The following is a 15,525-nucleotide window of genomic DNA, read 5'->3' as shown; positions in this document are numbered from 1 at the left end:
GTGAAAGGTTGTTATACTGGCACCACCCTGCCAGGTCTCTGACCTCCTCCCTATAGGCTGTCTCATTTTTGTTGGTGATCAGGCCTACCACTGTTGTCTCGTCTGCAAAGCTAATGATGGTGTTGGAGTCGTGCTTGGCCACACGGTCATGGGTGAACAGGGAGTACAGGAGCGGACTAAGCACACACCCTTGAAGGACCCCCGTGTTGAGTATCAGAGAGGCAGATGTGTTGTTTCCTACCCTTACCACCTGGGGAGCGGCCCATCAAGAAGTCCAGGATCCAGTTGCAGAGGAACCAATAACACCAAAAGATGTCATGGAAATTAAATGTAAAGGTTTTTATTACAGGGCAATTAATCAACAACCTGAAATGCAGTCTCAATTGATTATGTTGTTTAACACTCAACATAAAAACTGAAACTATAAATTCTAAATAGATATAAAATGAAAATAGATCAAATTGTTATTCTGGCAACTGCACAAAAGATGAAGATAAACAGTGACTATTAGATGTTAATACCATTCTGCCATCATGTCGACTTACTGCACCCAACTTCCTGTCTTGTATCAGACCACTGTCTCTCCAACTAACTGTGTCTTCTCTCCTCAGTCATCATTGACTTTATATGGTCTTAAACTGCCTTCAGTAAGCTAGTTGAACTCAGCAGTTCCTCTATACTGGAACCCATTAAACAGATGCTCTGTGAACTCAACACTCAAAATAAATGGTCCAAAATAAAGAGTAGCCTACATCATCATATCAACACTATAGTAACAGTTAAACACTTTTCATCCCAGCAAATTCTACAAATATGCAGATAATCAAAGAGCACACAATTATAAATGTAACACAAGTACCAATAGAAAACAGATACACAATGACAATACTGTACATAAAAACACTTACTACCCATTGGAAAAATAATTAACAAGCACTTATTTTATTCACTTGTGCATAAAGCCCATCTAGGTTGTTAAGTGGTGGTTCCTGGGCCCTACTCCCGGTCACATTGACTTCAGCGTACTCACTCTCCTGTCCCTGGACCCTGTCCTGGGCTGCAGCTGGGGTCTCTTTGGTCTGTAGTTTGGAGAAGTCTATGTCACCGTATTGGATCTCTTCAGGCTGGTCTTCTGCAGGTTCCTCTGGTTCCTCTCCGGCTGTGGCCTGGTTAGTACACACTGTCCCAACCGGGGAGTTCTGTGGAGAGAACACAGAGAGAGGAACATGTGTAAAGCTCTAAGCTCAGTAATGTGTAAAACTCTAAGGTCAGCAGGTTACACAACACATACTGAGTGGATGTCAATGAAAATGTCAATTCAACTGACAGGTGTAAAGACAGTGAACACTGTCAAAGTCCAACAGCCATTCTGTTATCATTCCATGTCATTACAGGATGTGGCATTGCTTTCGATATGGTCATCTCCCCCTAAACTTGCTCTGAAACTATGTTAACCTCATGGCTTTAAATAGTTTCAGCATTAATTCAGTACTTCCTTAGATACACTTTGTTGATGGTTTTGTAAGTTGAGCCTTATTCCCACCTGTCCCTGTGGACTGTCTGTCCTTTCAAGTCCATCGTGGAGCCTCGAGTTTCTCCTCCTGGAAGACATTTAGAAAGGTATTCTGGATGCACTGAGAGGGATTTCATTTGCTAAAGCACAAACACAGCAGAAATAAAGTTGTTTTGCGTTGATGCCAGGAATAGTTCTTACCATACAAAAAGGCTGATCAGGCTGATAAGCAAAATGGCCCCCAGAGTTCCTGCTGCAACCCCAGAAACCAGAAACCAGAAACCAACCCCTGAGGTTTTTGACTCTTCTTGCCCTGAAAATACAGCACATATTATGGTCAATTCTCACAAAAAGATCTCTAAAGTGCACTACATGAACAAAAGTATGTGGACACCTGCTCGTCAAACATCTCATTCCAAAATCATGGGCATTAATATGGAATATAGAATGTCATTGTATGCTGTAGCTTCAATAATTCCCTTCACTGGAACTAAGGGGCCCAGCCCAAACCATGAAAAACAGCCCCAGACCATTATTCCTCATCCACCAAACTTTACAGTTGGCACTATGCTTTGGTGCAGGTAGTGTTCACCTGGAATCCATCAAAACCCAGATTCGTCCGCCGGACTGCCAGATGGTGAATCGTATATTCAACACGCCAGAGAACGGATTTCCACTTCTCCAGAGTCCAATGGCAGTGAGCTTTACACCACTGCAGCTGATTCTTGGCACTGCACATAGTGATCTTTGGCTTGTGTGCGGCTGTTCTGCCATGGAAACCCATTTCATGAAGCCCTCATCAAACAGTTCTGGTGCTGCCATTGCTTCCAAAGGCAGTTTGGAACTCGGTAGTGAATTTGCCATCCTACTGCCGATGTTTGTCTACGGAGATTGCATAGCTGTGTGCTCGATTTTAAACACCTGTCAGCAACATGTGAGGCTTTAATAACTGAATCCACGCATTTGAAGGGGTGTCCACATACTTTTGAATATATATTGTATATCTAACCTACGATTGTGCCCTACGTGCCCATTTTACCTTTTATAGCCAGCTGCACTTCATTCGACTTCCCACAGCCGTGACTATTTCTTCCTTCACAGTAGTATAGTCCTCCATCACCAACAGTCACATTGAGGGTGTAACTCTGTCCAGATGCAACCTGTGTTGTTTTACCCTCACTGATCTGGAACCAGGTGAAGTTTGTCACAGGAGGGTTGGCTGTACTGCTGCAGGTCAGATTAACACAGCTGCCCACTAATACTGGATCAGCTGGACTGATGAAGGCCGAGGTGTCCTTAGGAGAGACTGAGGGAGAGGAGTTCATTTAGAATGTATCTGGATATGGTATATTGAATAGTCTCTTTAAAACCACTATATTACAATCATCAGTGAAACATGATAGAATGATCTATTCTACAGGAACCTGTGACTAAATCTTACATGAAACGTTAAGCATCATGGTATGTTCAGCTGTCTTGTTGCTTGTCCCTACTGGGTAGACTGCAGTACAAGTGATGTTCTTCTCATGATGAAGATATGACGGAGTGAAGGTCACCGTGGAGAGAACTGATTTGGTTTGGTCTGGATTCTTATGCAGTTGGTTCTCAGTTGTGAACTGTGTTGGGAGAGTCCATGTCAGCTCAGGGGGGTGTTCGGGACAGGGAGCGACAGCAGAGCAGTTCAAAATGACAGGGGTCCCTTCCTTCACCTCACCTGAGACAGTAATGATGGGACTGGAAGGCAAATCTGTAATACATTGTAGATAAATCTATTTCACACTAACAGTTAAACTGTCCACTTGTTCAACTCTTATCTTTGATGCAAGGAATCTAAACTGGGAAAAAAATGGTTTTAAAGATAAATTGTCTCTTACCACTGACAACTATTTTAACAGACTTATCAGGATCTGTTGCACGGAATGGTCGACTCTCAATCTTGAAGAAGTATATATCAGAGTAACTGGTGGTTACATTGAAGAAGACTGTGGTGCAGTTCTTCTGGAACATGTTTCCAGTTATCTTCCCTTGATATCTGTTGACTGTCTTACTACTGTTAAATATCACTCTGTCCGGATGATTACCAAAGTTTGAGTTTTCTTTAATCCACACTCCAGAGGGTAGTATTGTGCTGTTAAATGTATTCTTTGGGTCATGAATATGAAATGAACATTGGATTTGCACACAGGAGCCAGTCAGTCCATGCAGTCTATCTGGCATTGTGGTGATCAAATCTCGTTGACCAAAACAGGCCAAAACACCTGCAACATAAAGGACAACATCAGGGAGGTTCTGATGTATTTTCAGTTCAGTCTAATGATATGTATTAACCTTAGATGACTGACAGGGGCCTCTGTTTGGAGGCAACTGCACAGCCATCTTGTTACTCCTCCTCCAGTGTAAAACAGATGTTGGAAGCTATAGAAATGCATTTATTAATGTCTATATTCGTTTTTGACAAGTATATTCTATTACAGACACCTTAATGCAAACTTTAAAATTATATGTTGTTACCTGCAACACTTCCTTCAGCAGAGAGACCCTACCCTTGTTCCAGCTAATGATTGCATCTTGTATCTCACTGAACTGGTATTATCCAATAACTAATTAATCTTTGAGTCAGACTTTATCATTCAAATTCGGGGTGTAGCCATGGGCTCCCCCTTTTCCCCCAACTATGCAAACCTGTGTGTGGTACAATTTGAGGAGGCACTCATTTACAAAACATAGAGACACACCCCCTACTTTCTAAAATCATCTCATGGAAGAGATACATAGATGCTGTCTTTGTGCTCTGGGAAGGAAGTCAGCAGGAACTAAATTAATTCCAAACTCTGCTAAACGAGAGCTCTGAATATCTCAAATTCACTGTTCACTGTTGAGAGAAAAATTAACTACCTGGACTTATGGATCATCAAAGAGAATGATGCATTACATACAGACTTGTACACAAAGCCAACAGACCTCAATACCCTGCTACGTGGGGATATTATGCATCCCCTTCCCCTCAGGAATGGTCTACCATATAGCCAGTTAAGCAGGGTTAAATGAATCTGTTGCCAACAGTCAGATTTTGACAGCAATGCCAAGAAAATGAAAAATACATTTAAAATCAGAGGCTAGAAGGAAGAAATTCTTGATGCTGCGATGCTGAAAATATCTCAAAAACCACGAGAGGATTTTCTAAATAGTGAACCAAAGAAGAAAAACAACGCAATAGTATTTTGCAATAAGTAACCAAGTGTTCAGAGAAAATGAAAGCAATCCTGAAAAGCACTGGCATATTTTGCAATCAGACAAAAAATCCCTGTTAGGGGTATCATCTCTTGCAAGATAAAGGGAGTAATCTATCTCATCACATGTTCATGTGGAAGCCAACTCATTACAAACAAAAAACATTTAAAACAATGCATAGCTGTAAGAACACTGATTATCTAGTAGCAGCTCACTTTGTTGAAGCTAACCATCCCATCTCCTCCCTCAAATACACAGGTATTGAGCATGTTGCTCTACCAAGGAGAGGAGGTAACATGGAGATCCTACTACTACAGAGGGAGGCCTACTGGAGTTCCTATTTAAAACATTGACCCCTAGTGGTCAGAATATTGACTTTCATCTCAGGCCCTTCTTATGAACAATTATTTTTATTAAGAAGTCTTATAAATGAATCTATTCTTTCTACATCTTATCATGGTGCAACCAATATGTTCCCCCTGTTGATGATGCTTATTATGCATTATGGATGAACCAAAATATTACAATTTTATAACATTTAATGAAATTGGAAACAATTAAATATATGTGAAATTAAATGAAAGAATAATGTATGTTGATGCTAATCTGGTTTTAGCCCTGTATGGTGACAGGGACAGTGGTGGAAGCTATTCTGTTAGCCGCATGCTGACCTCGGTTTCACATGAACATACAGTGAAACTAACCAGAATTTACCCCCTTTCTGGTTCTCTATTTTTGCTCTTTTTTTAACACTGAATGTTATCTGATCTTCAACCAAAAACCTAATATTAGATAAAGGGAACTTGAGTTACCAAATAACACATTTTGTTATAGTTATTAATGTATTTCATTAACAAAATTATACATCACCCAATTCCTCTGTGTGAAAAAGTAATTTCAATGACTGGTTGTGCCACCATTTCAAAACACACAATCAAGTATACATGAGATACACAGCAGTTTAAATCCAGACTATTAAAATATACTAATCAGGAATTAACTTTACACTTTTCTACACAATTAAAAAGCTGGAATATAGCGCACCCCATAACATATCATGATTTCTGGTTATTCCTTTATGTCTGATTCATAACTAGTTGTTGTTGTGTGGAAGACTCACCTGACATAAAGAGACCAATGAGAAAAAACATGTTCTCAGGACAAGCCATGTGAAAACTCACACACCACTGATCACCTGAAACAGTACAAACATACACTTACTGGTGGAGTAACTTAACTCACACAACACATTAAACCATCCCCATATCAAATACACAATGTCCTTCAGTTGTAAAGCTAATACATGAACAAACAGCAGTACATTAGAACATATTGAATCTCATTACTCAGAATTAATCTCCTTTCATTTATTTTGAACATTAAAATGAACAGAAAATATAGTGAAGAAGTCGATACTTGCCTTAGACGGTAACGTAAACTGTCTACAGCAGAAACTGTCACACCCATAGTGAGGTCTGCCTAACGAAAGTGCTGAAATTCATGTGGCATATCTCTCATCTCAACTGTGACGTACTTCCTAATATGTGTATGAGAAATTATTTTCAAACAATTCTTCAGTATTTATTGTCCCTTTCTAGGGTTAGGACAGGTCAGCAGTATTTTGAAACTGGCCCCCAAATCACTAAGTCCGCCCCCGACACATTGATAAATAGAACAAATTAAACTTTCATCATTATAACCATCTCCTCTCCTCTATCTCCCAGGCCTGAATGGGAATGTGTGTGGGATTTAAACATATAGTTAAATCATGAACCAAAATCCACTATTAATTTATTCAAGAGTTAAATTTGTTAAATTCGAGTTTGATACAAAACATATGGTTGTCACATTATGTTTCAACATGAAAAACAGACTTGGTATGAAACAGAGTGACTGTAATTGTATCTGAGTGATTCTCACACACCACTCAACTTCTCCTACACCAACTTCCTCTTTGAAGTCTATTTGCAAAGAGGAGCCTGGTGGGCTGGATGCCACAGAGACACTCTTTTCACTCCACTTTGATGCGGAATCGACTTTTTCATAGCACTTTATGAGAATTTATGTAGCAGGTTAGGAGAATTATCTTAGCATGTTAAGAGCCTGAGGTTAAGGTCAGGTTAAATAGTTAGGTTTAGGGAAAATGCTCTCCTAACCAGGGTTGGATGAGGGCATTTGGGACCCTGAGCTTACTTTCCTTCATTTCAACACGTTCTGCCATGGTGCAGAGAGCATTTCAACCCATTTTGCCATGGTGCAGAGAGCATTTCAACCCATTTTGCCATGGTGGAGAGAGCATTTCAACCCATTTTGCCATGGTGCAGAGAGCATTTCAACCCATTTTGCCATGGTGTGGAGAGAATTTCAACCCATTTTGCCATGGTGTGGAGAGAATTCCAACCCATTTTGCCATGGTGTGGAGAGCATTCCAACCCATTTTGCCATGGTGTGGAGAGCATTCCAACCCATTTTGCCATGGTGTGGAGAGCATTTCAACCCATTTTGCCATGGTGCAGAGAGCATTTCAACCCATTTTGCCATGGTGTGGAGAGCATTTCAACCCATTTTGCCATGGTGCAGAGAGCATTTCAACCCATTTTGCCATGGTGCAGAGAGCATTTCAACCCATTTTGCCATGGTGTGGAGAGAATTTCAACCCATTTTGCCATGGTGTGGAGAGAATTCCAACCCATTTTGCCATGGTGTGGAGAGCATTCCAACCCATTTTGCCATGGTGTGGAGAGCATTCCAACCCATTTTGCCATGGTGTGGAGAGCATTTCAACCCATTTTGCCATGGTGTGGAGAGCATTTCAACCCATTTTGCCATGGTGTGGAGAGAATTTCAACCCATTTTGCCATGGTGTGGAGAGAATTCCAACCCATTTTGCCATGGTGTGGAGAGCATTCCAACCCATTTTGCCATGGTGTGGAGAGCATTCCAACCCATTTTGCCATGGTGTGGAGAGCATTTCAACCCATTTTGCCATGGTGTGGAGAGCATTTCAACCCATTTTGCCATGGTGTGGAGATCATTTCAACCCATTTTGCCATGGTGTGGAGAGCATTTCAACCCATTTTGCCATGATGTGGAGAGCATTTCAACCCATTTTGCCATGGTGCAGAGAGCATTTCAACCCATTTTGCCATGATGTGGAGAGCATTTCAACCCATTTTGCCATGGTGTGGAGATCATTTCAACCAATTTTGCCATGGTGTGGAGAGCATTTCAACCCATGGTGCAGAGATGCATATTTACATATTTAACTTTTTTTGTTTTTTTCGAGCTAATTTCCTACTATTCAACACATTTTGCTATCATATACTATCTGGGGCCGTTCGGTAATCCAGCCCTGCTCCTAACCTGCTACCAAAATCACTTCCTATTGAAGTGGCGTGAAAATAATGACCCGAGACCCCGACCAACAGGTACTGGGAGGCAAGTTGGACATGGGCTCACTCTACAACGGTCAAGTCTAGTTGGGATAAAGCTTTTGTAAAGTTGACGTCAAATTCTTTTAGCATTTGAGCTAATCCTAACACTTTTCCGTTCCTTAATGTAATTCTCCTAACCTGCAGCCTAATACTCCTAATCTTGCGAGAAAACTAAATTTGGACAAATCACTCTTCGACCTTCCCAAGGTCTTCTGGGAGAAGGAGACCCAGGAGCTGAGGGCGTACTTTACCGAGCAGGTGGGAGCCAACCTCCCCCAACAGGTGGAGGGAGAGCTGAAGGCTCTGGAGGACAAGGTCAGGAATTGAGAGGTGGAGGGACCAGATGGTTCAGAGAGAGAAGAGAGAAAGTATTGACTATTGGACATTATACTACGCTGATGCTGCTATATGGTGGGAATGGGGATATGGGGGGACTGCCAAAAAAGGGACTAACAAGCTCATTTCAGTTATGTGGAAACTGCTTTGCCTATATGTGGATAAAATGTATGAAAATACAATGGAATGATGCAGTTTAGGCTGACACTCAGTATCAATGGATATGTGAGTTGGTATTAGGCCATATTTTTTTTATTTAACTCGGCAAGTCAGTTATGAACAAATTCTTATTTATAATGACGGCCTAGGAACAGTGGGTTACCTGCCTTGTTCGGAGGAGAAACTATACATTTTTACCTTGACAACTTTTAGAATTTGATCTAGCAACCTTTACGATTACTGGCCCAACGCTCTAACCACTAGGCGACCTGCCACCCCAATAGAGCAGAACCAATGTCTAGCGGTATCTTAACAACATCTTGTATACAAGTATACATTGCCATCAGAAGGTATTCATACTCCATTATAACAAAGTGAAAATATGTTTTTAGAGATTTATGGAAAATTAAATACAAAAATATCTGATTCACATAAGTAGTCAAACCCCTGAATCAATACATGTTAGAATCACCTTTGGCAGTGATTATAGCTTTGAGTCTTTTTGGGAAAGCCTCTCAGAGCTCACTTGTTATATCCACTTCAATCTTTGTAGATGAAGGGGAGGAGACAGGTTCAACATGGAAGTTTAAGCCTTGAGACAATAGAGACATGGATTGTGTATGTGTGACATTCAGAGGGTGAATAGGCAAGACGAAAGATTTAAGTGTCTCTGAATGGGGTATGGTAGTAGGTGTCAGGGGCACCGATTTCAAGAACTTCAACACTGCTGGGTTTTTCACTTTTAACAGTTTCCGGTGTGCATCAAGAATGGTCCTCCACCCAAAAGACATCCAGCCAACTTGACACTGTGGGAAGCATTGGAGTCAACATGGGTCAGATTCCCTGAGGAATGCTTTAGACACCTTGTAAAGTCAATGCCCTGATGAATTAAGGCTGTTCTGAAGGCATTACGATGGTGAAACGTAATAATAGGAAGCTGTTCCTAATGTTTGGTGTACTCAGTGCCTTCAGAAAGTATTCATACATCTTGACTTATTCCACATTTTGTTGTGTTAATAAAGACTGAATAAAAATAATCCATTTACACAAAATAACCCATAATAGTAAAGTGAAAATATGTTTTTAGAAATGTTTGCAGATTTATTGAAAATAAAATAGAGAAATATCTCATTTACATAAGTATTCACACCCCTGTGTCAATGTATGTTACAGCTGTGAGTCTTTCAGGGAAACTCTCTATGAGCTTTGCACACCTGGATTGTACAATATTTCCACCTTATTCTTTTTAAAAACTCATCAAGATCTAACAAGTTGGTTGTTGATCATTGCTAGACAGTCATTTTCAAGTCTTACCATAGATTTCCAAGACGATTAAAACTGTATCTAGGCATCTTAGGAACATTCAACGTTGTCATAGTAATCATCTATGCTGTCAGTTTGGCATTGTGTTTAAGGTTTTTGTCCTGCTGGAAGGTGAATTTGTCTCCCAGTGCCTTTTGAAAGGTAGACTGAACCACTTTTTCCTCTTGCATTTGCCTGTGCTTGGCTCTAGTACATTTATATTTATCCTAAAACACTTGATGACAAGCATACCCATAACATGGTGCAGCCACGCTTGAAAGTATAAAGAGTGGTACTCAGTGATATGTTGTGTTGGATTTGCCCCAAAAATAACACTTGTGAATTTCTTAGCAATTTTTTTGTTGCAATTTCACTTTAGTGCCTTATTGCAAACCAAATGCATGCTTTGGAATATTTTTATTCTGTACGTGTTTCCTTCTTTCACTCTTTCATTTATGTTAGTATTGTGGAGTAAGTACAGTGTTGTTGATCCATCCTCAATTTTATCCTATCACAGCCATTAAACTATGTAACTGTTTTTCACCATTGGCATTATGGTGAAATCCCTGAGTGGTTTCTTTCCTCTCCGGCAACTGAGTCATGAAAGCCGACTGTACCTTGATAATGACTGGGTGTCTTGATAGATTTTTTTCTTTTTACCCATCTACCAACAGGTGCCCTTCTTTGCGAGAAATTTCAGCTTTTCATATCTTTTAATGTCGAAAAACAAAATGTTGGACCAATAACACCAAAAGATTTAATGGAAATTGAATGTAATGGTTTTTATTACAGGGCAATTAATAAACAACCTTAAATTCACCCTCAATTGTTTCCTTTATTTAACACTCAACATAAAAACTGACAGAATAACTTCTAAATAGATATAAACTGAAAATAGATAAGATTGTTATTCTGGTAACTGCACAAAAGACGAAGATAAACAGTGACTAGTAGATGTTAACACCATTCTGCCATCATGTCGACTTACTGCACCAACTTCCTGTCTTGTATCAGACCACTGTCTCTCCAACTAACTGTGTCTTCTCTCCTCAGTCATCATTGACTTTACATGGTCTTAATCTGCCTTCAGTGAGCTAGTTGAACTCAGCAGTTCCTCTATACTGGAACCCATTAAACAGATGCTCTGTGAACTCAACACTCAAAATAAATGGTCAAAAATAAAGTCTAAATCATCATATCACGATTATTGTAACAGTTAAAAAAAATTCCCGCAGCAAATTTTACAAATATGCAGATAATCAAAGAGTACACAATTATAAAGGTAACAAAAGAATCAATTTAAAACTAATACACAATGACAATACTGTACATAAAAACACTTAATACCCATTGGAAAAATAATTAACATGCACCTCTTTTATTGACTTGTGCATGAAGCCCATCTAGGTTGTTAAGTGGTGGTTCTTGGTTCCCTCTACTGACCGTGGCCTGGTTAAAGCACACTGTCCCAACCGGGGAGTTCTGTGGAGAGAACACAGAGAAAGGATCAGTTGTCAGGACCGACACTTCAGAAGAATAATGACTTCATAGTTACAGTTGGTTACACAACACAGAATTCATTCAATTAGTCCTGAAACACACATTCTAGATGGGTTTTAAAAGGCAATTCTACCATTCCCACCAGTCCCTGTGAACGGTCTGTCATGTCAAACCCACTGGGGAGTCTAGATGTTCTCCTCCTCCTGGAAGACAAGAATAAAGGTATATTGACATCATTTAGGTTTTCATATACAAAAGCACAAACAGCATGATAAATATGTTCAAATTGAGGCTGGGAATATCTTTTTACCATGCAAAGAATACGATCAGGCTGAAAAGGAAAATCAACCCCAAGGTTTTTCCTACAATCTCAAAAACCTTTGGGTTAACAGGCTCTTCATGCCCTGTAAATAAAACACACATTATAGCCATCTGTTCCAAAAAGAGGAAACATTTTGCACATTGTCTAATATTACAAATTATACACATACTGTAGATGTACAGATGTAAGATCTTAATTTAGCCAGTTTTGTTGCAGTGAAATAATCCTGCAGCAAAAGGACTTGAACGTTTCCTCTGTAATGTTGATCCATTGGTGGTGAGTCTATTAGCTGGACAAAATTAGGCTGCATGAAAAGTGTAATACCATTAATATAACCACGTTTTAGTGCAGGATTTGGTGAATATATGCAAATCACAAAGCTTATCTCTGTTTCCCACAATGCAATAAACTTCTAAGCAACAATATAGTGATCAAATTAAGATCCTAAAACCGTATCATACCTAGATACATACAGCAGGCATGTAGAAGTACCTGTTCTACATCCAAGCATTTGAAGGGTTGTCCACATACTTTTGAATATATATTGTATATCTAACCTACGATTGTGCCCTACGTGCCCATTTTACCTTTAATAGCCAGCTGCACTTCATTCGACTTCCCACAGCCGTGACTATTTCTTCCTTCACAGAAGTACAGTCCTCCATCAACAGTAACATTGAGGGTGTAACTCTGTCCAGATGCAACCTGTGTTGTTTTACCCCCACTGATCTGGAACCAGGTAAAGTTTGTCACAGGAGGGTTGGCTGTACTGCTGCAGGTCAGATTAACACAGCTGCCCACTGATACTGAATCAGCTGGACTGATGGAGGCCACTGTGTCCTTAGGAGAGACTGAGGGAGAGGGGTTCATTTAGAATGTATCTGGATATGGTATATTGAATAGTCTCATCAAAACCACTCTATTACAATCATCAGTGAAAACATGATAGAATGATCTATTCTACAGGAACCGGTTACTAAATCTTACATGAAACGTTAAGCATCATGTTATGTTCAGCTGTCTTGTTGCTTGTCCCTACTGGGTAGACTGCAGTACAGTGATGTTCTTCTCGTGATGAAGGTATGATGGAGTGAAGGTCACCGTGGAGAGAACTGATTTGGTTTGGTCTGAATTCTCCTGCAGTTGGTTCTCAGGTGTGAACTGTGTTGGGAGAGTCCATGTCAGCTCAGGGGGGTGTTTGGGACAGGGAGCGACAGCAGAGCAGTTCAAACTGACAGGGGTCCCTTCCTTCACCTCACCTGAGACAGTAAGGATGGGACTGGAAGGCAAATCTGTAATACATTGTAGATAAATATATTTTACACTAACAGTTAAACTGTCCACTTGTTCAACTCTTATCTTTGATGCAAGGAATCTAAACTGGAAAAAATTGTTGGTTAAAAGATAAATTGTCTCTTACCACTGACAACTATATTAACAGACTTTTTAGGATCTGTTGCAAGGTATGGTTGACTCTCAATCCTGAAGTAGTATTTATCAGAGTAACTGGTGGTTACATTGAAGAAGACTGTGGTGCAGTTCTTCTGGGACATGTTTCCAGTTATCTTCCCTTGATATCTGTTGACCGTCTCACTGCTGTTAAATATCACTCTGTCTGGACGCTCACCAAAGTTTGGGTTTTCTTTAATCCACACTCCAGAGGTTAGTATTGTGCTGTTAAATGTATTATGTGGGTCAGGAATATCAAATGAACATGGGATTTGCACACAGGAGCCAGCCAGTACATCCAGCCCATCTGGCATTGTGGCGATCAAATCTCGTTGACCAAAGCAGGCCAAAACACCTGCAACATGAAGGACAACATCAGGGAGGTAATATGATCTTTTCAGTACAGACACTCTCTCTCTGCAGCAAAAAATATATACTAATTTCAATGTACAGGTGATTCCTGATGTCACGACTCCATGCCCTAAACTGGATCATGAACATATCTGGAGCACAATGTTTGAATCCAGACTATTAAACTCTGCTTTTCTATACATTGAGACAGATGGGAATACAGCTCATAGTATGAAACATCATCCCTTGTACTTAGTCCTCTGTCTGATTCATAACTAGTTATCGTTGTGTGTAAGACTCACCTGATATAAAGAGGACAATGAGAAAAAACATGTTCTCAGAACAAGCCATGTGAGAACTCACACACTACCGATCACCTGAAACAGTACAAACATACACACATTTAGTAACTCAACACACTTCCCTTCCTTACCTTCAGGCTCAAACCCAACACCCGAGCACTCCATTCTCCCACCCCTACAGGAGGGCAGCTCCCGCTCAGGCTGTCCAAGCTCTTTTCTGTCCTGGCACCCCAATGCTGGAACCAGCTTCCCCCTGAAGCTACCTGCCCATCTTGCGAAAACATCAGAAACCCTACCCCTTCAGGGCATTTTAAATAATCCCACAGCACCCCCCCCCCCCTCCCCCCTTTCACAGCCTGACCTCAAAAGGCCATTTGTGAACTAACATCCGCACTTTACACCCCCCTCCCCCACACACACACACTAGCACTGACTTTGCTGATACCTGCTTGAGTGTACTTACTATGAATGTAATGCGGTTGTCTCACCTGACTATCATAAGATTAATGCACCAACTGTATGTCGTTCTGGATAAGAGTGTCTCTGCTAAATTACTCAAATGTATTACATTGAACCTTAATGCGTACAGTGCATTCGGAAATGATTCAGACCTCTTGACTTTTCTCCCCTCGTTGTTATGTTGTTTAAAATGGATGAAATTGTTGTCGCCCTTCAATCTACACACAATACCCTATAATAAGAAAAACAATTTTTTAGAAATGATTTGTCATTATGGGGTATTGTGTGTGGATTGATAAGGAAAAATAATTTAATGCATTTTACAATAAGACTAAAGTAACAAAATGTGGAAAAGGGAAAGGGGTCTGAATACTTTCTGAACGCAGTGTATGGCTTTCAGTTGTAAAGCTATAACATGAACCAACAGCAGCAGCATTTCAAATCATTACCAGTCATAACAGTTCAGTGAGTCTTAACATTAAAATGAAAAGGTAGTGAAGAAGTCGACACTTGCCTTACGATCTTGAAAAGCGATCACAGAAAAGGAGATGATATCACACCCATAGTGAGTTCTGACAAACTGAAGTGTTGCAATTCAAGTTGGACAATGGCATGTGATGTACTTCCTATTCCTTATAAGTGAACAAAATTATTTGCATTTTCAAAAGCAAGAAGTATAATTTTCTACTAATTATATACAGTCAAAAGTTTAGACACACCTACTCAAGGGTTCTCTCTTTTACTATTGTCTACATTGTAGAATATTGAAAACATCAAAATTATGAAATAACACATATGGAATCATGTACTAACCAAAAGTGTTAAACAAATCAAAATATATGTTATATTTGAGATTCTTCAAATTAGTCACCCTTTGCCTTGATGACAGCCTTGCACTCTTGGTATTCTCTCAACCAGCTTCATGAGGTAGTCACCTGGAATGCATTTCAATTAACAGGTGTGCCTTGTTAAAAGTTAATTTGTGGAATTTCTTTCCTTCTTAATGCGTTTCAGCCTATCAGTTGTGTTGTGACAAGGTAGGGATGGTATACAGAAGATGGTCTTTCACCAAATAGGGCTAAGCCCATCATTTTATTTTCTTCCAATTTTAAATTGAACCTTTATTTAACTTGGCAAGTCAGTTAAGAACAAACTATTATTTACAAT

General features: G+C 40.0%; 1 protein-coding gene across 1 annotated transcript; it reads right to left on the bottom strand.

The window, feature by feature from the left end:
- Positions 1–918: 918 nt before the first annotated feature.
- Positions 919–5,913, bottom strand: LOC139420149 (sialic acid-binding Ig-like lectin 13). The gene is made up of 7 exons (XM_071169936.1): positions 5,865–5,913; positions 3,388–3,771; positions 2,955–3,260; positions 2,553–2,819; positions 1,715–1,826; positions 1,544–1,601; positions 919–1,199 (listed from the first exon to the last, which is right to left on the bottom strand). The coding sequence occupies exons 1-7, from the start codon at positions 5,911–5,913 to the stop codon at positions 927–929; spliced, it is 1,449 nt and encodes a 482-aa protein (XP_071026037.1). The 3' UTR covers positions 919–926.
- Between the last annotated feature and the right edge of the window lie 9,612 nt (positions 5,914–15,525).

This window comes from Oncorhynchus clarkii, chromosome 11 (genome assembly GCF_045791955.1).
Source record: "Oncorhynchus clarkii lewisi isolate Uvic-CL-2024 chromosome 11, UVic_Ocla_1.0, whole genome shotgun sequence".
NCBI lineage: Eukaryota > Metazoa > Chordata > Actinopteri > Salmoniformes > Salmonidae > Oncorhynchus > Oncorhynchus clarkii.
The sequence above is the reverse complement of the archived record's forward strand: the minus strand, read 5'-3'. Positions and strand labels throughout refer to the sequence as shown.

Coding starts and splice junctions, on each gene's coding strand:
- LOC139420149 (XM_071169936.1), bottom strand. CDS start 5,913: ATGGCTTGTCCTGAGAACATGTTTTTTCTCATTGGTCTCTTTATGTCA. Junction 3,772..5,864: donor CATTGGTCTCTTTATGTCAG/GTGAGTCTTCCA, acceptor TTTATGTTGCAG/GTGTTTTGGCCTGTTTTGGT. Junction 3,261..3,387: donor TGTTAAAATAGTTGTCAGTG/GTAAGAGACAAT, acceptor AATGTATTACAG/ATTTGCCTTCCAGTCCCATC.